This window comes from Hippocampus bargibanti, linkage group LG18 (genome assembly GCF_051943395.1).
Source record: "Hippocampus bargibanti isolate YZ-2025 linkage group LG18, ASM5194339v1, whole genome shotgun sequence".
Classification (NCBI taxonomy): Eukaryota; Metazoa; Chordata; class Actinopteri; order Syngnathiformes; family Syngnathidae; genus Hippocampus; species Hippocampus bargibanti.
This window is the reverse complement of record NC_142751.1, coordinates 11,169,271-11,193,529: the sequence shown is the minus strand read 5'-3', so window position 1 is coordinate 11,193,529 and position 24,259 is coordinate 11,169,271. Positions and strand designations below refer to the sequence as shown.

Sequence of the window (24,259 nt, the reverse complement as noted above, 5' to 3'; positions counted from 1 at the left end):
TCCTTAAGAGTTTTGAAAGGCACTTATAAATTTATTATTATTACAGTATTATTTAGTTTTGACGAATGATGCTTGAAACCCTGAACATTTTATTAGATATAGATATATAAACGAATAGATTTTTAATTGAATACAGGACCTATCTATCTATCTATCTATCTATCTATCTATCTATCTATCTATCTATCTATCTATCTATCTATCTATCTATCTATCGCCAGCCTGCCTCTGTCTAGCTAGCTACATTATTCAGAAAATATTTATATAGTTATTTGAATTATTCAAATTTAATTTCATTCAACTACATTTTATCTTTCAATGAGCAAGTGCTCATTTTGAGTGCAGCTTTTGTTGTGGCCCGAACACCATGGCAACGGTTGCCTTAAGTTCATTGGATGTGTAAAGTGGAAACATTAATATGTTCTTTCAACAAGAAGGAAGATGAACAATTGCTTTGCCATGCATTGTAATTTTATTACAAAAAAAATGTATAGAAATGCCAATTGTTTTTATCAATAGCGTATTACACCGGCGAGAATTTCACTTCAGCACCGTTCAACACTCGAATTTCAAGATTTTATGCAAGAAACAGCACAGATGTTGGAGGATTGAGGAATGAACAAAATATATCACACACATTTTGTCTTCTTTGATATTCCCGTTCATGTTTGGTCTTTTGCACATAGAAATGAGAGAGATCAGTTGGACAAGCAGAAATTCTCCACGTTGTTGACTCGCAGCCTCTGCACCTCTTGGCTGTCCAATAGGTGGTAGCTGAAGGACACCTTGTTGACATTGCGGCCGCTGGAAACCATGCGCAACACTGTGTTTTCGCAGCCCACCTTCACGTGGCCTGCAGGGACAAGGTGATGATTTTATTTTATTTTCAAACAAAAGTCGTGTGCGAAAAATTGAATACACCAGACATGTATCTCTAGTACTCACTAGGCCTCGTAGAGGAACTGCAGAGCTCCATGAAGGGCACCATCTTGGATGTATCCAAACCATTTCCCCCCAAGAGCTGGAGCATGTCTTCTGAGTCGCAAGTCGACGTGGGCCACTGGAGGAAGGGAGTTTTTAGTCCCAAAAAAAATAATCTTACACGTGGGTCAAAGTACAGTTTGAGTAGTTTCAATTTGACAGATACTGTAATTCCGCTCTACTTATCTATTGATTTACATAAAATTGAATATGGCAGCTCGGTAGTCGAGTGGTTAGCATGCCGACTTCACAGTGCGGAGGATGTGGGTTTAGTCCCTGGTCACGCCTCCCTGTGTGGATTTTCTCTGGGTCCTCCGGTTACCCCCCCACATTCCAATCAAAAAAAAAATGTATGGCAGTCATTTTGAATACTCCAAATTGTCTGTAGTGAGTGTAAGGTGTTACCCGCATACTACCCGAAAACAACAGAAATAGGCTCCAGCACCCTTCACAACCTTATAATAATAATAATAATACATTTCATTTATAAGCGCCTTTCAAAACTCTCAAGGTCACTTTCCAGTCACAGGATAAGTTTTTCTGCGGGTGAACAGCGGCAGCCACACGCGCCAGCGTTCACTCAACCCCGAATAACTCAAATAGATAGAAAGTTAGCTAGCTAGGTAATAGATAACTAATAGATAGTTAGCTAGCTAGTAATATAGTGAATAGATAGCAAATAGATAGCTAGATAGGTAGCCAGCTAGCTAGTTAGACAGCGAATAGATAGCAAATAGATAGCTAGCCAGCTAGCTAGTAAGATAGCAAATATATAGCTAAATTGGTAGCCAGCTAGCTATTTAAATAGAGAATAGATAGCGAGCTAGGTATCCAGCTAGCTAGTTACATAATAGTATGCGATGAGGTCATCGTTCAAGATGTGTTTCTTCACCTTTGGGAAGTTGCCGTGGAGTCCAAAGGATGAAAATTCCGAGATATCGACCTCAACCGGGTAAACGATGGAGAAGCTGCAGTTCCTGTGCTTCTGTGGATTCACCATGGTGAAAGTGCCTTCTGGTGACTGTGAGATGACATTGCAGGCTGCGTCGAAGCAAATGTGACACATATAGTTTAAGGACATTTGATGTGCTCTTAACTTTAACAATTTGATGTTTTATTAAAGTTTTTTGGTCCCTAAAAAAATCTGACTGCATGAAAATTACTTGGGCTGTATGTTTACTTACGAAATTGGATGGCGAGCTTCCTGAACGTGACGGTGAAGCTGCTGCCGGGGTTGTGAACACGGAAGAAGATCATGGCCACGTTCTGCGAAGAGCGCACGATTTTCCTTGTGGAAGTGGACGAATCGCAGTAGTCCACGTATCGCTCGCGCGGGGACAATAGATGGTCCTGCGAGCTGGGAAACTTCTCGCCGTTCATCACCCAGCCATCAAATACCTGTAAGAGCATGTGCGAAACATGAGGATGACTTGGGTGATATTTTTCTAGCTCTCACTAAACATATTGATTTTAATGAAGGTCACATGAATGGAAAATGGCGGCGTTTTTACATGCTGTTTCAAGGTGAGCATTTTTGCATTTTTATTGCTCGTGAGCTATATGTGGCTCTTTTGATCATTGCATCTGGTTCGCAGATAAAACTAAATATTGTCACTTTTTTCTGTGCATTTCCTGTTTGGGCCACACTTTGGTGAAAGAGCAATTTTGATTGGATGATAGGTGGCCATTGATTTTAAAAAAGCAGTTTTGATTGGATAATACTGACACAGGTGGCCTTTTATTGTCGAGACAGGTAAACGCCCCCTTTTGAGTAATCGAACGAGTAAAAAAAGGTGACGAGCATTGCACACTTCTGGTTGCATGGACCGAAGGTTTTGCCTTTGTGGAGAGAACAGGTTCTGCCGTGATTCTCATTTGCAATGAAACAATATCATCGACGAAACGGTCGAATATCAGTGGCAATTTGACAAAACCCAACCTACTTTCGCATCGATATACCTCTTGCGAGAGACAGCAGAAAGCTAGCGTGCAAGCTAATGAGCAGTCTGAAGGCTAGTTAGCTGTAACTTTGCGTATTGACCCGGCAAGTTGACTTTCATTCGGATAGTTTGGCTGAACTTATACCAATCATGAGGAATGGAAAACCATTCACATTATTGGTGAGTATTATCACAAAGTTATTTTAAAAATAATACATTCTGGCATTAAATTGAAATTACAGGTGTGTGTGTGTGTGTGTGTGTGTGTGTGTGTGTGTGTGTGTGTGTGTGTGTGTGTGTGTGTGTGTGTGTGTTTGTGCGTGTGTGTGTGTGCGTGTGTGTGTGTGGCTCTCACTAAAAAACATTTTTAAATATTTTGCTCTTAGTCAAAATGGTTCCCAAGCCCTGATATAAACCTTTATTGAATCCATTGCAACATTAGCAAGCGTTTTGTTATTTTTGTTGTTGTTGTTTTTGTGCTCCTCACTTTACTTATTATATTGTCATCGCATGCATGTTAAAGGATAACCGACGTTGTATCCAAGTTGTGTCCATAATTTGTAAAATGGCTTCAAATGACTTCTACTGAGCGTATTTTAATAAGATTCCACCGCATATAGCTATATTTTACGTTTTAAGACTCGCGCTGAATATTCAGGAAGTCTTGTTTTTGAGTTGGTGACGAGTCCGTACGTGACGTCACTAAAGGAACGCCCCTGACCGAAAAAAAAAGACACATTGTAGCAGTCTTCCATCACATCAATGTATTTTACTGTATTGTTTGGTCTGAAAACCTGGTGTTGCACCCAAAAGCCGCCAGAAGAGGGCGTCCAAGCTCCATAAAAGGAATTTATCAGCCTGTGGAAACGGAGGTCGCCATTTTGTGCCTCTTTTTTGGGTGAGACAGTTCCCCCCCAATGTTGCCTCAAAATGGCACGAAATAAATGATTTAATTGATTGCACATGGACATGAAAGCATTTTGTGTTTTATTTACTTCTAATTTACACTTTAGTAACACTCACAATTTTTTTAACACGCACCACAGAGTGTCGAGTACGAAAATCTTCCGATTTATAATTTCTGAAACTTTACATGGATGTCATCGCCCAGCACTAAAATCCAAATTTCCTCACGGTGACGATGACCTTACCGTGATGAAGTCTCCCGCCTGACAGTCGATGTCGACGTCGTCGTACTCGATGCTGATGACCTCGTTGGGCTCAGCCATGAAGAAGGCGGCGCAACTGAGCTGGGGATACTTGGCCACAAAGGTGAAGCGACCCTCAACCACAATCATGTCCATGCAACCTGAGGTACATATGTTTCTTTGAAGCCTTTATATAATTTCTGAAGCACTATATGAAAAAACACAGATGTTTCTATTCATGTATATTACTTTACTGTTGACTTAACTTGATATTTCCAACATTAAAGAATTCACTTCCTTAGTCAATCAAAAGCAACAGATTAAGAAGAGTAGCCCAGATTTTTCTCTCCCTAGCCTCCTCGCCCAGATTTTCCATACTAAACTGTCTTCCATATTGACAAACTACCGTTGGTGAAAAATACAATCTAAAATGTCATTGAAAATAAACATGGACATTTCTCTGAATCGTGTTTGATGTCTAAAAACTAGAAATATAATATATGTACAAAATAAAAAAATAAAAAAAGCATATAAATAAATATGCGATAAATAAAAAAATTAAAAGTACATAAATAAATAAATACACGAACAAATACAAAATAAATAAATCAAAAGTACGTAAAATAAAAACAAAATACATAAATATAAGTAAATAAATAAATACACGTATGAATACATGAACAAATATAAAATAAACAACTAAATAAATAAATAAAAACAAAATAAATAAATACACAAACAAATACATAAATAAAAAAAAGTGCATAAATACAAGTAAAATAAATAAATGCATGTATTAATACACGAACAAATATGAAATAAATAAATATAAGTAAGTAAATAAATAAATACACATAAACACATATAAATACATGAACAAATATAAAACAAACAAATAAATAAAGACTACATACATAAATACATAAAAACAACATAAATAAATACATGAACACATACAAAATAAATAAAAAGTACATACATATAAGTAAGTAAATAAATGAATAAATGCATGTATAAATACACGAACAAGTACGAAATAAATACAATAAAAAGTACAAATGAATAAATACAAATAAGTAAATAAATATAAATAATTAACTAAATAAATTAATAAACAAAGACAAAAGTCTCCTGAATTTTAATGATAAATATTCATAGATCTTTCTAAACTGAGGGCAAAAATTCACGACAGCTGTTTCCGACCAAGTCATCTTCGATGTTTTCGAAAATAATCAAACAGAAGTCATTAAAACTGGAGAAAAACTCACGTAGTTGTCGTCGGTACATAATCAGCTCCGCCGCCTTCTCCCTGCGCAGATCCGAGTTGAAGAAAGAATAGAATTCATCCTTCAGGACGTCATTATCCTACATGGTAGAGGACAAAGAAAGATGCTTGAGGAGGAGGAGGATGATGATGATGGAAAGTGAAGAGTGATGGCCGTCCTACCTCGATGAATCTGCAATCACCCTTGAGGATGCATAAGCTCAAGAGTAAGAACAAGACCCGTTGCCGAAAAGTGCGCTCTGCCATCATCATCGTCACCGTCGTTGCATCTTGGGAGACTCCGTGGGACCGCCGCCACCTTTTATAAGTTCAGCAAAGGACCACCTGCCAGCCGCCCGAAGCTCCATTACCAAGTGATTGCGCACATGTGACGAAGGTAAGGATGGGGGACAGTGAGTAAGGGGAGGGGAGACCTTGCCGGTGGGTGACAGAAATCCAAAGAAATTGAGTAAAAATATACATATTTGGACCAATTTTATGATGAGAAAGTGAAATTCGAGCTTCCATACTATCGATATAGTTTGCTTGAATGCAAGGGTTTTGCTGCGTGAATTTCGCTTCACATATTTTAGCTCCATAGCGCTTCTTCAGCATTGCAGTTTGGAAATGTACTTTCAATGCAATGTGTACAAAACTATGTAGACATTGATAACATTCAGTCGGACTTGTTTTTGACACGTACGTCATGTCCATCAACACAAAGTCAAAGTTGTATTTGACGCTTTGGGAAAAACAAATGTTCGATTCATTGCAATTCTATTTTTTGCGCTCAATAAAATAAAATACAATCTGTCTGTTAATTGGCACTCATCTGTTCATAGCAAAAGAGCCTACGGGCTATTTTACACGACATTCACTCTGCACCTGGATGATGACGATCAAATTGATTACACGCCATCTCTGTGTGGATGCGATGGTGACAATACGCCGCCGGCAACGTAAAGCCTCTTGGCTCAGATGTCGGCTGTGTAAATTGACCGTCGCAAACGTTGGTTCCAAAATGGTGGATAGTGAAAATGTGGAAAATGCCCACCTTTGAATATTCACAAATAGTGTTTGAATGACTACATTGTCTTTTATGATTTTTAATTTTTAACAAAAAAAAACAGACATGAAGTCCATAAGCGTTCAAACACACCCAAAAAAAGAAGATGATTTTTCTCCCAGCTGGCTCCTGTCAACTGCCACATACAGGGCAAAGTGTGTTTCAGATAAGCTCACCCGTCAAGCTGGATACCTCCATCAAAAATAATTACACACCTTCAGGGCATGATAGAAATTAAAGAGCTAAATTTAGCAAGCGTGTGGACACCATCTCTGACATGCCTGCCTGTCATTTCTGACAAATAAAAACTCAGTTTCCTCCACAAGCTGCCTTTACTAGCCTCCAGCACAGCTTCTCGACTGATGTCAGTGCCATCTTGATGCCTTAAAAAATGATATTTTGCCCAAACAATGACTTGAGCTTGGTGGCCAATAGAGAAATGTTTAGGTAAGCTGACAAATAGAGTATATGCTAGCTGGTTAGCTGGCTATCTATTAGCTATCTGGCTATCTAGCTAGTTATCTGGCTATCTATTAGCTATCTATCCAGCTAGCAAGCTAATAGCTGGCTATTTATTGGCTATCTAGCTAGCTGGCTGGCTATCTATTAGCTATCTGTCCAGCTGGCTACCTATTAGATATCTATTAGCTAGCTAGTCACCTGGCTATCTGTTAGCTATCTGGCTGTCTATCTGTTAGCTATCTATCCAGCTGGCTAGCTATCTATTAGCTAGGTAGCTTGTTAGCTGTCTTTCTATTAGCTATCTATTAGCTGTCGATCTATCTATCTATTAGATATCTAATAGCTAGCTTTTTATTTATTTGAGTTATGACTGCCACTGCTCACCGACAGAAAAGCTGATCCAGTGACTGTAAAGTGACCTTGAGAGTTTTGAAAGGCGCTTACAAATGAAATGTTTTATTAGCATTTTAATTCATCCATTTGCTGGGGGGGCGTGGCTTAAAAGCATGGAATAAATGCTGTCGTAAGCACCCCAGGCTACTAGATGGCGGTAGTTAACGAAACACTGCATTGAAATTTGGGGAATTAGTTGTTAAGAAGAATTGTTACCTTTGCAAAATGGCTACTTGTTGTGAAATGACTAAAGTTGAATTCACTACCTTCAAACAGAACTACCGGTATATATTCTTTGCGTGATTTAGTTTGTTTGGTGGTGCGTTGTGATATAGTTTTCGTGTAAAGGACGTGTATAGTTCAGGAAAAGCTGGGTAACACTGACAGACAATCATATAGGGAACGTGTGTGTATATGTGCGTGCATGTACATGCATGTGGGTGCACGCGCACATAAGGAGGATTCAGTTGAGCCGTGCATAATTGAGATTTAGGGAAACAAAGGCCGGCTTATGTCATAACGGGCTAAGCTAGTCGATTCGACCTTGCCAGCAGAAGAGGCTCAACAGCTACTTCCTGTTGAAGACCATGACTGCCTTCAGCATCTTTTGCCTCCGTGCACGTTTTGTGTTCATAATAATACATTGTATTTATAAGTGACTTTTATAATGCTCAATGACATTTACAGTTTTACAATCACAGGGTATTTTTTTTTTCTGCGTGTGAGCAGCGGCAGACAGACGGGCCAGCGTTCACTCAACCCGGAAGTAATCCACACTCACACCACTAACTAATATAAAATGGTCATTGCCACAATATTTTGTGTGTGTCCTCCTACAAGACAACACATTCAATCATCTTGTGGATATGCCTGTCAGGGTTGGGCAGACTTTTTGTTAAAAGTGAGAGTTTATGTTGATAATTGATAATTATAATAATAATACATTACATTTTAAGTGCCTTTCAAAGCTCCCAATGACACTTTACAGTCACAGACAAGCATAGGTACTATAATAAATAAAATACAATTATAAATAGAAACGAGAGAACTACACAGAAAATGCAATTTTAAAGAGGTTAAATTTGAGAAAAACAAATCTGATTTTAATGTGTGTGAAGCCTACTTAATTGTCCTAAAACAAGAGCATTTAATAAAAAATGTATGCAAATATATAGTATAAAATCATTTTTTATTTTGGATAAAGCAGTTAAATTAAAACAACATTGCATTAAAGGCTTTCTGATATAAAATCGAGTCGTACTTTTTCCCCAACAGACACTGCTTGCCACACTCGTATAATTTTGAGCCGAACTTTTCTTTCAAATTTGCAAATGAAGCAGCGTTTATCATAGTTTGTATACATTAAGTGGCCACAAGAGGGAGCTAAATGAACTAGCATCGTGTATGGATGGACGGTAACAAAAGTTCGTTTGAGTGTTTTGATTAATATTTTCGTGACATGCATCCGTAAAGCCAACCGACGTAATGCTAACACAAAACAGTAAAACGCAATAGCTCATGAAACTTATACTGTTAACTTTTCACTTAATTTATATTTAATGACAAATTGTAGCTGCAGAGCTAACAAACAATAATGGGAAGTACGCTTTAAAATTCCTTGTGAAAAATGCCTTATATTAAGTTTGCTGACTCGGCTGTGATATTTTCCTTGACACATGTTACTGTCAATATTATTTCAATGCCTATTTTCATGTTTTCTATTTAAAGACTGGCAAATTCCGCAGACGTGATAAAAATATACCATTGTTATGAATTTTGATTTTGCAGAGATTGGAAGGCGGGGGAGGGTGTTATGTCATAGTGTGAGTGGGTGTGATATTGAGGGGAATAACTAATGTCATATAAAGATGCAGCTCAACACGTTACAGAAGCAGCGGCGGGTGTGATGCGGTCAGGTACCGATCCATTCATTCACTGCGTAGCAGAGCCATCGTGCCGGATAGCAAATATGACATCGATTCTAGCGCCTTAGCTGGGGAGGCGGAGGAGGACCGTTACTCGCTATGGGTTGCGCACCCAGCATCCACGTCTCGCAGAGCGGCGTCATCTACTGCCGAGACTCGGACGAGTCCAACTCGCCGCACCAGACCACCACCACCATCTCGCAGGGGGGCGGCGGAGGCGCGCTGCATGGCCTCTTCATCAAGACCGATGTTGCCGATGCCATCCCGTCTGTCATCGCCTACCAGAGCAGACATTCGAGCTTCAACTCTCGCCGAGAGCGCCGGGATACGGGCGGAGGTGGAGGCGGAGGGGGCGCCCACGTCCTCATCGAGGCCGAGACGCAGACCCGCGACGCCGGCGTCAAGGTAACCGCCAGGAGGCCGAGCACACGTGAGGAGGCCTCTGTGTTTGTTTTTGAACCGCGGCATTGTGACGTCACATGTGAAGTTGCGTTGATGATGAATGCACTTGGTCAACGTGTAATTGAAATACGATGGGATTCTCGTGAATGTTTTTTCAAACTAAAAAAAAAATAACTCATTCACTGCCAGATGTGCAATAACGTGTCCACTCCAATGCCAGGGTTTTTGTCATCGTCACTTGAATTATGGGACCCACAGAATATTGAGCTACGGGACGACATAAACATTCAATATAGCGTTAGAAACCTTAGACTCTCTTCTTTCATCAGAAAAAAAGTTGTAATTTCCTAAATTATATGGGTCTGGAGTTATATGAGATTGAAACGTGGGTGGCTGTCCAAGATACAATGCAATACAGTACATATTGGTTTATGTAGCACGTTAACAACAGCTGAAGCTGGAGCAAAGTGCTAACATGGAAAAAAAGGGAATTGCTGCCTCCTTGTGGAAATGAAAAAAAAAAAACATTGCCATCGTCCATGGCCAGCGCTTTATCGGCACCCAAGCATGAAAATAACTAAACCCGAACAAATTCTGGAATGGCGCTCAATGTCATATTTTCAATTCCCAAATAAATTCGAGAATGGCAGTGAATGAGTTCGATTGGATTTACCATTATTAGTCTCGCAGTGGAGACATTTACATTTCACAGCAGCAAAGTTATGAAAGTTAATTAATGAAGAGTTAATTTAGTCAGTAAATAATACCAACCTCTACACGATTTTACATGTTTTCCTAACTCATCGTTTAACTTATTTAATTGAAATAGCGTCTTTGTGTTAGTTTGGGAGTAACTAGCTTACACAAAGCCCTGTCAGGAATTTCTCATACACCAATTACCATTGTATTATTTTATAAATCCATAAAAAATAAGTTATCCCATCCTTTGTAAAATATGTTTTTTGTCTGGTTATAGAGATACATTTCGGCATTTTGGGGCAATGCTACCCTGTGAAATTCCACTGCACATGCCAGAAACTGCCACTGACTGTACGAGTTAGAGCTTTGCTTCTAATCAGTGGCCAACTGGGCAAAAGTCCGCTATGTGAACCGACCAAACCCAGAAATAAATCAGCATGTGAAAAGTGGCAGCAGATGAACACACACTTGTTTAAATAACTGCATGTACCACCATGTCACGAGTATGTGTGTGTTGATTTGGCATATCAACTGTTGCTTCAGAGGATTGATCAATGATACCATTGACTATTTGCAACCACATGAAACCTTTTTCTTCCCCACAGAACCGTGACAATCTTCCATGGTAATGATCATGCCCCCCATGTGTGTATTTGTCGGAGTGTTATTTGCATTTTTTTTTGTGCACAAGTGGTTTGTTTACCCCTCTGGCCAGTGTGCTTGTGAATCACATGAAGGCGCTGATGCCGATACTTACGCCTGAAGGTCAGTCAGATAGAGATTAGATTCGTCGCAAGTTGGTGAACAATGTTTGTTTTGTAGCTACATTTAACCCTAACCCTAATATATTTTCAATGTGACTTGCTTTGTGTGTTTGTGTGTGTAAAAAAACAATTTGGATGTTTTACATATCTCCCTGTTCTAACTCAACTAATTGAAATATAGGTAACATCCGACTTATGACCGGCTCGACTTATGACCACCTGTACTTAAGACCATGACCTCCAGACCCTATTTTTACAATTTTAAATCTACGCCTGGCACCACAACTCCCTAGCAGGCCGGCGACGTGTACAACAATTTTAGCCAGCTAGCGAGCATCTCACTCTCACACAGCAATTGACCATGTGATGGCACATGAGGGGGGAGTTTGCCAGTCATTTAGCCTACGACTCTCTATTCAGCATTGTGAATGTATTTCGACTTACGACCGTTTAGTCGGAAAGGAACTCGGTTGTAAGTCGGATGTTACAGGTAATCAATATTTTTTACCAACATTTATCCTGTGATTTTGAAGGCATACTCGCTCAGCGATTGACTTTGACACGCTGGGAAAGCGAGAACAGCATGTGACGATTTGGTATTTCACAGCATTTAGAGAGATTGATACTCATCCATTGCTTTGTCATGCGTGGTTAACGTCTATGACGCACACGCGGGGCCATAACGTGCGATACAGCACGTTATACGGATACCCTTTACAAATATAGCTTTGCTAACGTTTTACTTCTTTCTTAGCAGGTTTCCTCTACTGAACAATGTGTGGGACCCATGAGAGTGAATCAGGAGCCCATTCAAGTAAGACTGATTACTTTGACAATTATTTAATCATGGGTAAAAAAAAACACAAAAAAACCACACATGAGAAAAATGGGGGAAAAAATGATTGTTTAGAAAAGAATATGGGTGATCAACATTAAAATGCATACATCAATCTTTATTTGCTGAAATATTTGGAAAACATCTATTCGTTCAATGTTGTTTCTTGGAACTATCAGACTTATTTTTTTTTCTTCTATACCGTTTTGCACCCCTTGAGAATATGTGACTACAAACCCTCCCCTACTTACGAACATTCGAGTTACGAACAAAGGTACATATGAACATTTTTGTAGTCTCATATGTAGTCTCTTCAATTGTACATGTACATATCTTTATATAGCATATATTTTATTAAATGTTTATTTTTCAGTACAAACCAATACAGGTTACCTATACAAACCTTCAACATACTTATATAAGCTTTAACCATATATTCCATATAAAAAATAGCAACTTATGAACAAATTCACCTTACAAACGACTGTTCGTAACATATCTCGTTCATAAATTGGGGAGCATCTGTATTCTCATATGAGACATTATTAAGCCTTTTTTTTTCTCTGTTATTATCGGTAGATTTTTTTTTTCACCCTGTCTAAACCAAAGGCCCCCAACCGTTATTTCCCTCGACTGGTTTAATGTCAGACAATATTGTCAGGCACCGGCCTTTTAGATGTGTGTCAAAGATGTTCGCACGGACTTTTTGAACAAAGGCTCGAACGCAGGAAGATTGTCTTAATACTTAAACACTTAAAACATTGCAAATTCCAAAATGAATAAAACTCATTCCGAAATGAATAAACCGGAAGTAATGGAACTTCTGTATCTATTTGTCCCGATCCCAAACGATCCATGGACCGATACTGATATACGAGGTTAGGGATCATTGCTCTGAACTACATACACAGAAAAACAAAAAAGACACACAACTATTCGTCATCAGTCTCATGCTAAAATTTTGTTTCCACCTAAACTGTCTGTCTTAGGTGTTGCTTGTGTTCGCCAAGGAGGACAGCCAGAGTGACGCATTGTGGTGGGCGTGTGACCGCGCCGGTTTCAGGTGCAACATCACTCAGACGCCCGAGTCTGCACTCGAATGTTTCCTCGACAAGCATCACGAGATTGTTGTCATTGATGGCCGCCATTCACGCTACTTTGAACCCGAGGTTGTATGCCGGTGAGAGACGTGATCAATTGTCATGACATTTTTTTGGAGCAAAAAAAAAATAGGTCTGAAATCATCAAGCCTGCTATTTGGTTTTAACTCATTCACTGCTGGCCGTGCGAAAATGTGTCCACTCCAGTTCCAGCGTTTTTGTCATTGTCATTTGAATTCCGGGACTCACAGAATATTGAGTTGTAGGACTACATGAAGATTCAATACACCATTAGAAACCTCTTTCATCGGAAAAAAAAGAGTTAATTGCTAAATTATACAGGTCTGGAGTTATATGAGCTTGAAATAAGGGCGGCTGTCCAAAATACAATGCACTAAATATATGTTGGTTTCTATAAAGAGAAAGAAAAAAGGTATTCTGCCCACTTGTGTACATTGTCAGAGGCCATGACCAGTGCTTTATCGACACCCAAACAAAAAAAACAAAACCCGAACAAATTCTGTAATGGCGCTCTTCGTCATATTGTCAATTTCCGAACAAATTTGTGAATGGCAGTGAATGAGTTAAGTGCTCATTTGAGATTCATTTCTCCTTCAAACATGAGCTTGTTCTTGAGATTTTGTCTGGTTGCCACCAAATTTTAACGGTGAATTCCTGAAAAATATGGCAACATTGCAAATAGCGTAGCCAGAGTCCTCAGAACTCATTGACATGACTAACATTGTTTACTTTCTATCTTTGCCTATTGTTTTGCAGTATGATCCGTGCTAGAAGGCACTCTGAAAACACTGTTATCCTCGCCGTTGTGCCACAAAAGTAAGTCAATGCAATTTTGATCATTCTCACAGTTATTTTCTGAAGCAAAATGTACTATTTGGCATTTCACTCAGCATGATTCAGACTTGATCATAGTTTTACTCCCTGATGCTTTCTATTATCTTTGTGACTGCTTTATTTCCGGTATATGATAGTTGTCCCTGTTAAACGCTTTGTTACAGCTTCATCTGTTGTTATAGCGCTATATAAATCAACATGTATTGTATTGCATTGTATCTTCAGATCAATTTTTTTGATTATTCTTATATTTTCCCTCCCTCCTTCAACGACTTAATATTTCCAATAAACAAGAAATAGTACAGTGTTGAGTCTTCTCAACTACCTTGTATTATCCTTTATGTCGTTTTATAGGCCATCTGACCAGGATGAACCGTCTGTTCTTCCTCTGCTGTGTGCCGGATTCAGCCGAGTAGATATCATCCTCACTTTTTTTTTTTCCAAACCTAATGACCATAGACTATAATCGTCTCTTTGCACTTTCGTAGAGGTTTGTGGAGAACACCAGCGTGTCGGCGTGTTATAATGAACTGGTCCAACTTGAGTACGGAGAAGTGCGATGCCATTTCAAACTGAGGTAACTTCACACTCTACGACGCTTATGACTGGTGAAGCAATTACAGAGTCTAACGTTGGTAGGGCATGTAACTCGGCTTTCACGGCTCTGGAAAAGTGCCAAGAAGCCGTGGAGATCTCCAGTGAAGACCACGTCATACAGGTAGGAGGGGGAAAACTACCAAAAGCGTATTTTTCTTTATTTATAGTGACGAAACGATGGAATAAAATGTCATACTGATCCACCACAAATGTTTTAACCATCTTATTACAGTATGTGAACCCCGCCTTTGAACGCATGATGGGCTACCACAAGGGAGAACTTATCGGCAAGGAGCTGACCGTGCTCCCAAAGAGCGACAGAAACAGGACGGACCTCTTGGATGCTATGAACACCTGCATTGAAAAAGGAAAAGTGAGTTCATGATTAAACCAACTCACCTGTTGAGAGTCGTTAGAACTTCAGTGCGTTATATCACCCACAGGAATGGCAGGGGATTTACTATGGCAGAAAGAAATCGGGTGACAGTATAGCGCAACACGTGAATATAACACCCGTCGTCGGCCAAGGAGGGTGAGTCCCGATATCAAATGTTTCAACGAAGATGTAAATTGTTGATGGTTTTCTTCTTGTTGCTATTGTTTATTTATTTTTATTTTTTTTTTTGATAGGAAGATCCGACACTATGTAGCCATCAAGAGACCACATGCAGAAACCAACGGTCAAGTAAGTATTGGGAAAAAAACACCTAAATAGCAGGAATTTAAATTGCTGTGGGGGCTATTATACCAGCCACCAATACTTAAGAATGAATAAATAAAAATAAATAAATAAACAAATAAATAAACAAATAGATACAGAAATAAAACTAATAACGAACGAACTAGCTAACCAGCCAACCAACTAACCAGCTAACTAGCAAATATGCTAAACACTTACCTTGCTAACTAGCTAACTGGCTACATAGCTAACTATCTAACCAACTAACTAAAGAAATACATCTATCCTGTGACTGTAAAGTGTCCTTGAGTTTTGACAGGCGCTTATAAATGAAATGTATTATTATTATTATTACTACAGCTGACTGAGTCATCCACACCAGTAGATGGTGCTAACATGTTGCAGTTTAACATTTTTTAACATTGTTTAACACAGTGAAAGAAAGAAAGAAGGAAAGACAGACAGACAGACAGACAGACAGAAAGAAACACAGGAATAATTAAGGTATTTGTACACAACCGACTGTGTTTTAAAATGTATTCAGTATTTGTGAGTATTCAAGAGTTAATAGAACATGTTAAAAAATAAATGGAAGTAAAATTACCCTTTGTGGTAGGTGTTATATCTTCAGTTTCTAAACACTTGTCGATACATTGACATAAATTCATAAGTGGCCAACCCATTTTTTAACCAAAACACTGGTCGTATCGGCCCCATTTATATATCCCTAAAAAATCTTTAAATCAGCTAATTTAAAGGTGGCTGTAGGGATATATAAATGGGGCCGATACGACCAGTCAGACTTTAGTTCGCTGACGAAGTCTCTTGGATAGGAGGCGAAACGTCCGAAACCTTCACTTTTGTACAGATGACGGCTGAAGAAACCTTCTCATCAATCCGTGGACGAGTTGATTCATGAATCCAGCACATCCCTTTGCTCAGCGAATCTCCATTTCCAATGACATCACATTATGCTAAGCTACGGCTAAGCGTCAGGATACGGCCCGTAAAGGCTCCTGGACAGGCCTCATGTCTATTTTTACGAATGGGGCTTTAGCGTTTTTTTGTACAAAAGGTGAGTCAGCCTTTTGCATTGGCCTGCCAAATGGCACTGAATCCTGCTTGCTGGGATTTGAGAATCTCGAGCGGCTGATCCGATTCGTTCCGTCGCGATGGAGTTATTTGTGTGCCGTGAGCAAAACCTTGATAAAAAATAGTGATAATACGATATGAGCTGACAATTGGTCAGACAATAGAAGACCACATGCTTCTTTGAAATTTGATCTGATTGCATGCTACGTTTCTCCATGTAGAATCACTCATTAGTCCCTGAACATGAACCGGATTCCCATTAGTTGGCTGTGTGCTTGGAAGCACTAGGCACTTCAAACATGTTCTGTTCAAGTTTTTCCCTTTTGCTTCAGGGGCGACATCATGCTTGATTGAGATCATTGTTTTTGTATGATTTCATTGACTGTAATGAAGCGCATTGGAATATCTGCAACTGTGCATGTTATTCCGCTTACTGCTATGTTTACAATATCCAGAAAATTTCGGTAAGGGTTTGTTCTCAGTAAAATACTTAAGAATGGATAAACAAATAAACAAAGTAAGTAAATCAATAAATAAACACAAAAATAGCTACATAGGTACACAGATACATAAATAAACCTAATAACGAACAAACTAGATAACTAGCTAACCAGCAACCAACTAACCAACAAGCTAATTAGCTAACCAGTTAACTAACTCACAAGCTAACTAGCTAACTAGTTAATAAACTAAATAAATAAATCTGACTGAGTCGTCCACATCAGTAGATTGTGCTATCATGTGGCGGTTTAACCTAGTGAAAGAAAGAAAGAAAGAATAAGAAACAGATATTAAAGGTACACAATCGTCTGTGTGTTTAAAATGTACTGTTGCTCTCGGTACTCTGTAATCGGTCACTGTGAGTACTCAAGAGTAAATAATTTCATCAATAGAAAGGGAATAAATCTTAAAATGAACTCTTTCTTTTAATTTTCCAGTGTCAGCTGCACAAGTATAACAAGGAGGATCTATGCAGTGTTGAATATTGTCACTCAGGTAATTAATGTGGTATTTGCTGCTAGTAGCAGGGAAATATGTGATCTTGTTTGTTAATTTTTTAGTTTTGGTCTGTTAGCACCGATAATACATTTTATTTGACATTTCTAAGTCTCAGTAGAGTGTAGTAAGGCAAAGCTTTAGCTCATGCTATGCTAAGTCCTCTGTTAGCAGCGTTTTAGCCACTGTTATTGTTATAACGCTGGAGCAAAGAAGCTACTGTAGTATGTTTCCAATAGTATTTCCACCATTTTGATCACAGTTAGCAGAGGGTTAGCCTTAACCCTGGATCATCATGATGTGTTAATCAGACTTATTTAAATAGATGTTTTTTGTAATTTTTTTTGTTTGTTTGTTTTTACCGCCTTCCACCTTGTTATGTTAAGAGTGCCACTCTCTACTCCATCGCGATAGGAGGAAAGACTCTGTGGATACGAGATCTCTCAGCTCACGCAGTAGTGACGGTGAGGTAGTTTGATGATTTTAGCATTGTCTGTTTGTCGTTTTTATTTTATTTTTACTTATTTATATCTTTTTTTTAGTCTTACAATGTTAATATCCCTATGAAACTGTCACCAGCTGCCGGTTTACCGAACCGGAGACACTCCTCGGTCGCCAGGATTCACTCTATGACCATTGAAGCTCCTATCACCAAGGTTTTTATATTATTCCTTTATATATATATATTTTAATCATATATTCCATTTTAGCTGTTTTAGGAATAGGGTCCATAATCAAGATGGCATTGACAAAAATGGTGTCCATTTGAACAGGTGATCAATATCATCAATGCTGCCCAGGAGAACAGCCCGTTGACGGTGGCTGAGGCTTTGGAGCGCGTTCTGGAGATCCTCAGGTCTGCCGAGCTATATTCGCCTCAGCTGGCATCCAAGGACGACGACCCGCACACAAACGACCTGGTCGGCGGGCTTATGAGTGTAAGACACACGAGAACTACAGAGGATAGATGTTTTGATTGTGCTTGATAGGTCAAAGATATTTTTATCTTAGCAATTGTTTTATTTATTTCCACAGGACGGTCTGCGACGGCTATCAGGCAACGAGTATGTTTTCTCGAAAAGTGAGTGAGGTTCAAAAGCAATGGTGACAGTTATGAATTAACCATCTCAAACCAATGAACGTTGTTTAAGTGTGATGAAATGTATGTTCCACTATAAAAGGGACACTTTTAAATGTCTTTGCTTCATGCCTTAATTTTCCACGTTTTATTTTCATTGTTTTCGTTATGATGTTGTTTTCATGATTTATTTAATTTAAATTAAATACATGTAGTCGTCTTCATTTTTGCAAATAGTGTTCATTTTATTATTTATTTTTGTCTCCTTTGTTTTCTTTTATTGTCTTATTATTTTATTTTAACATTTAATCATCTAACTTCATGCGTGGGAGGGGTCTTGATGAGGCAATGATACCTTCCAGACATCAGCCAAAGCCAGCTAGCGATTCCGGTCACACTGAGCGACGTCCCTCAGTCTATTGCGGAGATGCTTAACGATGAGGAATGCTGGGAGTTCAACATTCTGGACTTGGAGGCGGCAACGCATAAGAGGTAGTTTGCGGTGTGTGCTTTTGAATAGATATAATTTGAATGCAAATGACCTTTGTCTTTATCCTGAGTTTATATGGTTTATGTCGTTTCTGTAAAAAAAAAAAAATACACACTATATCCAAACATTTCTAAAAGCTATGATTTTTTTTAACAGTATTTGATTGGATTAGCCTTTATTAGTCTTGCAGTGGAGAAATTTACATTTCACAGCAGCAAAATTATGAAAGGAAGAGGAAAGAAAAGAAAGAAATAGAAAAACAAAATACAGGAGCTGCTGTAAAGGCAGCCACTCTTGTGGCACCATCTTGAAGTCAAAACAACAACAAAAATAACTAATGTGACAACACTAAAGACACAGACAGTCATTGAACCATAAGCACTTTTCTGCACCCTCTTTGTTGTATGAAGCAGTTTTAGATGAAAGAGAAGATAAAAGCATCATTTTCACCAATGGATCCGGGACGTCATGGTGGAATGTGCACGTCTGCTACAAGCTAAATGTTGAAAGCAAACACGAAGGTGTAGCATTGGATTGGATTTGCCTTTATTAGTCTCGCAATGGAGAAATTTACATTTCACAGCAGCAAAGTTATGAAAGAAATGAATGAATGATTCATTGACGAAAAGAGATTGTCTCACATCTCCTGTCCCATGTGAATCCGCTTCAATTCCAAGCCGTGACAGTTCTACATACGCCACGGTGCTCTGCGCTGATATGGTTTATATGGCTAATGTGGTTTTTGAAAAATATATATCCAAACATTTCTAAAAGCTTGCATTTCTTTACATTATTTGGCCCATGCTAGATGTGTTAACATGAAGTTAATTACGTATGATAAGCAAGGTTTATTATGCAGTTATATTCACAATTTTTAGTGCTTGATAAACACAACTAACTATTTTTTTTGCCTGACTCAAAGGCCACTGACTTTCCTGGGCCTGAAGATCTTCTCCAGTTTTGGCGTGTGCGACTTTCTTGACTGTACAGAGACGTCGCTACGTTCTTGGCTGCAACTGATTGAGGCCAGCTACCATTCGTCCAACTCCTATCATAACTCAACGCACGCTGCCGACGTCTTGCACGCAGCTGCATACTTCTTACGCAAGGAGCGAGTCAAGGTTAGTTAAATGTAGATCAGACGTATCCAGATTTGGTCCTTGAGGGCGGCTGTCCTGCATATGTCTCCGTCCTACAACACACCAGATTCAAATGACCAGAATCATTATCAGCCATCTTCAGTGCTTGTTGATGAGCTGATCAAATGAATCAGCTTTGTTGGTGTATGGAAACATATCAAAGAGAGAGTGGCTGCCTTAATGACAACTCCTATATGTTAATAATAATAATAATAATAATAATAATAATAATAATAATAATAATAATAATAATAATAATAATAATAATACATTTCATTTATAAACGCCTTTCAAAACTCTCAAGGTCACTTTACAGTCACAGGATCAGTTTTTCTGTGGGTGAGCAGTGGCAGCCACACGCACCAGTGTTCATTCAACCCGGAAGAAACTCAAATAGATAGAAAACTAGCTAGCTAATAGATAGCCAATAGATAGCTAATATTTTTTATTCTCTTCATTTCATAACATTGCTGTTGTAAATTAGGAATTTCTCGATTGTGAGACCAAAAATATTTTTATTTCTTCATGGGGAAACGCCCCATGTAGATATGTTTATTCACTGAAGCAAAACATTTAAGGGGTCAAGCATTGAGGCTTGAGGGACTCCCCTGCCACAAAATGAACATCTTTATTTATACATTTTTTAATGTGAAAATGCTGTTATTTTGACATTACCACTTGTTCTGGTATTGCTATGGCATGACTTTTCTTTCACATTTTTCTAGAAACGTTGGTATACCATTGCTTTTTTAACTCATCCATTGCCAGACGTGCAAAATGTGTCCACTCCAGTGCCAGGGTTTTTGTCATTGTCACTTGAATTCCCGGACCCACAGAATATTAAGTTTTAGGACTACATGAACATTCAATGCAGCATAAGAAACCTTGGACTCTCTCCTTTCATTAGAAAAAAATAGTTATTTCCTGAATTATATGGGTCTGGAGTTAAATGAGCTTGAAATGAGGGCGGATGTCCAAAACACAATGCAATACATTCATATTGGTTTATATAGCGCTTTAACAACAGCTGAAGTTGGAACAAAGCGCTAACATGGAAAAAAAGGAAATGCTACCCCCTTGTGGAAGGGAAAAAAAAAACATTGCCAGAAGTCTGGCCAGCGCTTTATCGGAACCCAAGCAACAAAAAATAAAACCTGAACTAATTCAGGAATGCCGCTCTCCGTCATATTTTCAATTCTGGAATAAATTTGTGAATGGCAGTGAATGAGTTAATGTCAAACCAACATGCAGATGTCACTGTGCATCTTCTGTATTTCATTTAGAACAGTCTCGATCAGCTGGACGAAGTGGCGGCGTTAATTGCGGCCACTGTGCATGATGTAGACCACCCCGGCCGCACCAACTCGTTCTTGTGTAACGCCGGTAGCGAGTTGGCAGTTCTGTACAATGATACGGCGGTGCTGGAGAGCCACCACGCTGCCCTCGCCTTTCAGCTCACAATGCGCGACGCCAAGAGTAATATCTTCAAGAACATTGAGCGGTCAGTTGCTTCAGCTAGCAGTTTTTGCTCATGATTATCTCAATACTTCCACATTTTCTACCCTTTGCTGAGCCTACGGTGACTTTTCTGATGTGAATCCAACAGGAACCAATTCCGAACGTTGCGACAGGCCATCATTGACATGGTGCTGGCCACGGAGATGACACGACATTTTGAGCATGTCAACAAGTTTGTCAATAGCATCAACAAGCCCATGGTGGCCATCGAGGATACCAACACCTGTGTGAGCAAGAAACGTAGCATTTAAAATAAAATACTTTGCTCCTGAGTTGCTCAGCTAACATGATGGGGAAAATTGTTTGGGTGTCATGCGCAGAGCATTAGCAGTGACTGCGATGGTCAAGCAAACATGAAGAACTCTCCAGAGGACCGTCTGCTGATCAAGAGAATGCTAATCAAGTGCGCCGATGTGGCTAACCCATGCAGGCCGCTGGAACTCTGCATCGAATGGGCGGGGCGCATTTCCGAGGAATACTTTGCTCAGGTCAGATCTCCGGTCTTGTAAACCTGGAGCTTTCATTACGGTGATCTTTTATTCTTCTCTCTGTGTGTTCTTTCAGACAGATGAAGAGAAGAGGCAGGGATTGCCCGTGGTGATGCCGGTGTTTGACCGCAATACCTGCAGCGTGCCCAAGTCACAGCTCTCCTTCATCGATTATTTCATCACTGACATGTTTGACGCATGGGATGGTAGGAATGTTGCAGAAATGGGAGCAATGTAGAAAGAAAAAAAAAAAACAACAGAGCATTCAAAGAAAAATTAAGTACGGTTTTATGAATGAAAGTCGGCCAAAAAATGTATTTGAAGTTGTAGTTTCATGGAAAAAAAGTCGTAATGGAATGATAAACTTCCTTTTTTCCTGAAAATGTAAAATTCCAAGAAACAAATAAATGTGTGTCCAATTTCCACCGAAAACAACAGTTCTACTACAATGAAAATAAAGATTGATTAAATAATTAATTTTGTGTTCATTCATTAAACCGTACCCATTTTGTCTTTTTATGCTCTGTAATTTTAAATACTTTTTTTACAACATTCAAATGTTAATTTGGCTTAAACCATTCATTGCCAGACATGTGCAAAAATATGTCCACTCCAGTGCCAGGGTTTTTGTCATTGTCATTGAATTCCAGGACCCACGGAATATTGAGTTTTTGGACTAAATACACATTCAATTCAGTGTTAGAAACCCTATACTCTCTTTTTTTCATAAGAAAAATTAGTTAATTCCTAAATTATATGGGTCTGGAGTTATATGAGCTTGAAATGAGGGTGACTGTCCATAATACAATGCAATACATACACATTGGTTGCCCCCTGCTGCCCCCTTGTGGATAAGAAAAAAAGAACATTTCCAGAGCTTTATCTGCACCCATGCACGAAAAAAAAACAAAAAACCAAACCCGAACAAATTAGGGAATGGCGCTCTACGTGATATTTTAATTCTCGAATAAATTCGGGCATTGCAGTGAATGAGATACTGTTGGAAAAAAATGTGTTTGTGAAGCGCATACACATAAGGGGTGTGTATGCCTGGGAAGCAGCCACTCATTCCCACTCCAAATCAAATTTGATTCTCCCCGAGAGATGGCTTGTTTTCTGTCCAGTGTGACTCTGATGTCACGGAAAGATTCCTTGTCTACGCAGAGGGGATGTAAAGAAACCTCCAAGGGGGCAGGGCTGACAACCTGAGGAAGCTCCAGCTAAGGGGTTTTATGATCACGGTGATGTGATGCCGAAAATGATGCCCGTATGACTCACATTAGCTGAATTTTACTCTCAAATATTTAGGACGGTTTAATTCTGAAATTGTGATTTATTTTCTTTGTAAAATCCCAATTTATTAGCGCATTACACTGTTTTACTCATAAATGTCGTTCTTGTCACAATCGCTTGTTTATTGTATCGACACTCCAAATGTTTTTTCCTCGTAGCACTGCATCTTTTTTGATTCTCATTACATTTTCTCAGAAGCACATTTCAGCAGAGTTTAAACAAATTGTAGGATTTTTCATCTGTGGTTCTCTCTTACCTCACGTTTCCACGATGACCGCCGCCGCTTACATTTTTACGGTTGTTTCAACAGCATTCGCCAGCCTGACGGGTTTGATGGAGCACCTGTCGGAGAACTACAAATACTGGAAGACTCTGGATGACATGAAATGCAAGAGTCTTCGTCCTCCACTGGCATCTTGACTGCCAACGTCGTGACAACCGTAGCATGAAGGAGAGATTGCTTGAGAGATTAAAAAAAAATGTTACACCTCACACATGCAGGTGCGGCAGAAACGGATGTAACTTTGTGGGATCTTAGCAATATTTTGTCCTTGTCTTAAATTAAATGTTATACGTATATCAAAACCCCAGGAAGGCAAAATACGCGATCCAAAGAAAAAGTATCAAACATCCCTACTATTTGTGTATAATTAAATAGCACCACTTAGTGGATATACTATGTACATACAGGCTCCATGAATGAAAGTGTTGAAGGCTAATTCATTCTGACCCAAAATTTGTGATTTAACTCTCATGTTTACAAAGCCATCTGAAAAGAAAATACCAGGACAAAAGTTTGTGACCATATGGCCTTAGGAATGTTTACATGTATATATATCATAATAAGGAACAAAACTGTTATGTAACAAGTTAACGAACTCTGTGCTGTTGTTGAGGTAAGACAACTCTGTGGAGTAGAGTCTACATTGTACCTGCAAGGCAGATTAAAATCAATTTCAATTAAAAAAAACAAATTGTTTAAAAATATGATACGGTGATATTACACACGATTTCTTCATGTCACATGACTCCAATTGACCAATGAAGAGAGTCCT

General features: G+C 39.0%; 2 protein-coding genes and 1 long non-coding RNA gene across 6 annotated transcripts; 2 read left to right on the top strand and 1 right to left on the bottom strand.

The window, feature by feature from the left end:
* Window positions 1-459: 459 nt before the first annotated feature.
* LOC148884616 (corticotropin-releasing hormone-binding protein-like) lies at window positions 460-8,138 on the bottom strand. Its single transcript, XM_089019686.1, has 7 exons — window positions 5,517-8,138; window positions 5,338-5,434; window positions 4,073-4,230; window positions 2,166-2,379; window positions 1,874-2,022; window positions 946-1,060; window positions 460-853 (listed from the first exon to the last, which is right to left on the bottom strand). Exons 1-7 carry the CDS (start codon window positions 5,604-5,606, stop codon window positions 699-701), a joined length of 978 nt encoding a protein of 325 aa, XP_088875812.1. The 5' UTR covers window positions 5,607-8,138; the 3' UTR covers window positions 460-698.
* LOC148884617 (uncharacterized) lies at window positions 2,393-5,510 on the top strand. 2 transcript variants are annotated; one of them, XR_016118176.1, is made up of 3 exons: window positions 2,393-2,505; window positions 4,083-4,235; window positions 5,387-5,510. It is a non-coding gene; the product is annotated as an uncharacterized LOC148884617 (long non-coding RNA). The 2 variants fall into 2 exon arrangements; XR_016118175.1 differs by lacking the exon at window positions 2,393-2,505 and adding an exon at window positions 2,790-3,101.
* Window positions 8,139-9,126: 988 nt separating the features above from the next.
* Window positions 9,127-24,152, top strand: pde8b (phosphodiesterase 8B). Of its 3 annotated transcripts, none has more exons than XM_089019682.1 (22): window positions 9,127-9,584; window positions 11,799-11,858; window positions 12,869-13,059; window positions 13,757-13,816; window positions 14,189-14,246; window positions 14,323-14,411; window positions 14,474-14,552; window positions 14,664-14,804; window positions 14,875-14,963; window positions 15,062-15,116; window positions 17,141-17,198; window positions 17,613-17,662; window positions 17,741-17,854; window positions 17,972-18,136; window positions 18,234-18,279; window positions 18,639-18,768; window positions 19,689-19,887; window positions 21,189-21,406; window positions 21,512-21,650; window positions 21,744-21,911; window positions 21,988-22,117; window positions 23,515-24,152. In XM_089019682.1, exons 1-22 carry the CDS (start codon window positions 9,279-9,281, stop codon window positions 23,622-23,624), a joined length of 2,655 nt encoding a protein of 884 aa, XP_088875808.1. In that variant the 5' UTR covers window positions 9,127-9,278; the 3' UTR covers window positions 23,625-24,152. The 3 variants fall into 3 exon arrangements, with proteins under 3 accessions (XP_088875808.1, XP_088875811.1, XP_088875809.1); XM_089019685.1 differs by having other exon boundaries at window positions 9,128-9,584; window positions 11,802-11,858; window positions 17,585-17,662; window positions 17,778-17,854; XM_089019683.1 differs by having other exon boundaries at window positions 9,128-9,584; window positions 17,585-17,662; window positions 17,778-17,854.
* Window positions 24,153-24,259: the final 107 nt, after the last annotated feature.

Excerpts from the sequence above, each read along its gene's own strand:
- LOC148884616 (XM_089019686.1), bottom strand. The coding sequence starts at position 5,606 with ATGATGATGGCAGAGCGCACTTTTCGGCAACGGGTCTTGTTCTTACTC. Across the intron at positions 5,435-5,516 it reads GTGATTGCAGATTCATCGAG|GATAATGACGTCCTGAAGGA; the intron begins GTAGGACGGCCA and ends TCTACCATGTAG. Across the intron at positions 4,231-5,337 it reads TATGTACCGACGACAACTAC|GTTGCATGGACATGATTGTG; the intron begins GTGAGTTTTTCT and ends TATGTACCTCAG.
- pde8b (XM_089019682.1), top strand. The coding sequence starts at position 9,279 with ATGGGTTGCGCACCCAGCATCCACGTCTCGCAGAGCGGCGTCATCTAC. Across the intron at positions 15,117-17,140 it reads ATGCAGAAACCAACGGTCAA|TGTCAGCTGCACAAGTATAA; the intron begins GTAAGTATTGGG and ends TTAATTTTCCAG. Across the intron at positions 18,280-18,638 it reads CGAGTATGTTTTCTCGAAAA|ACATCAGCCAAAGCCAGCTA; the intron begins GTGAGTGAGGTT and ends GATACCTTCCAG.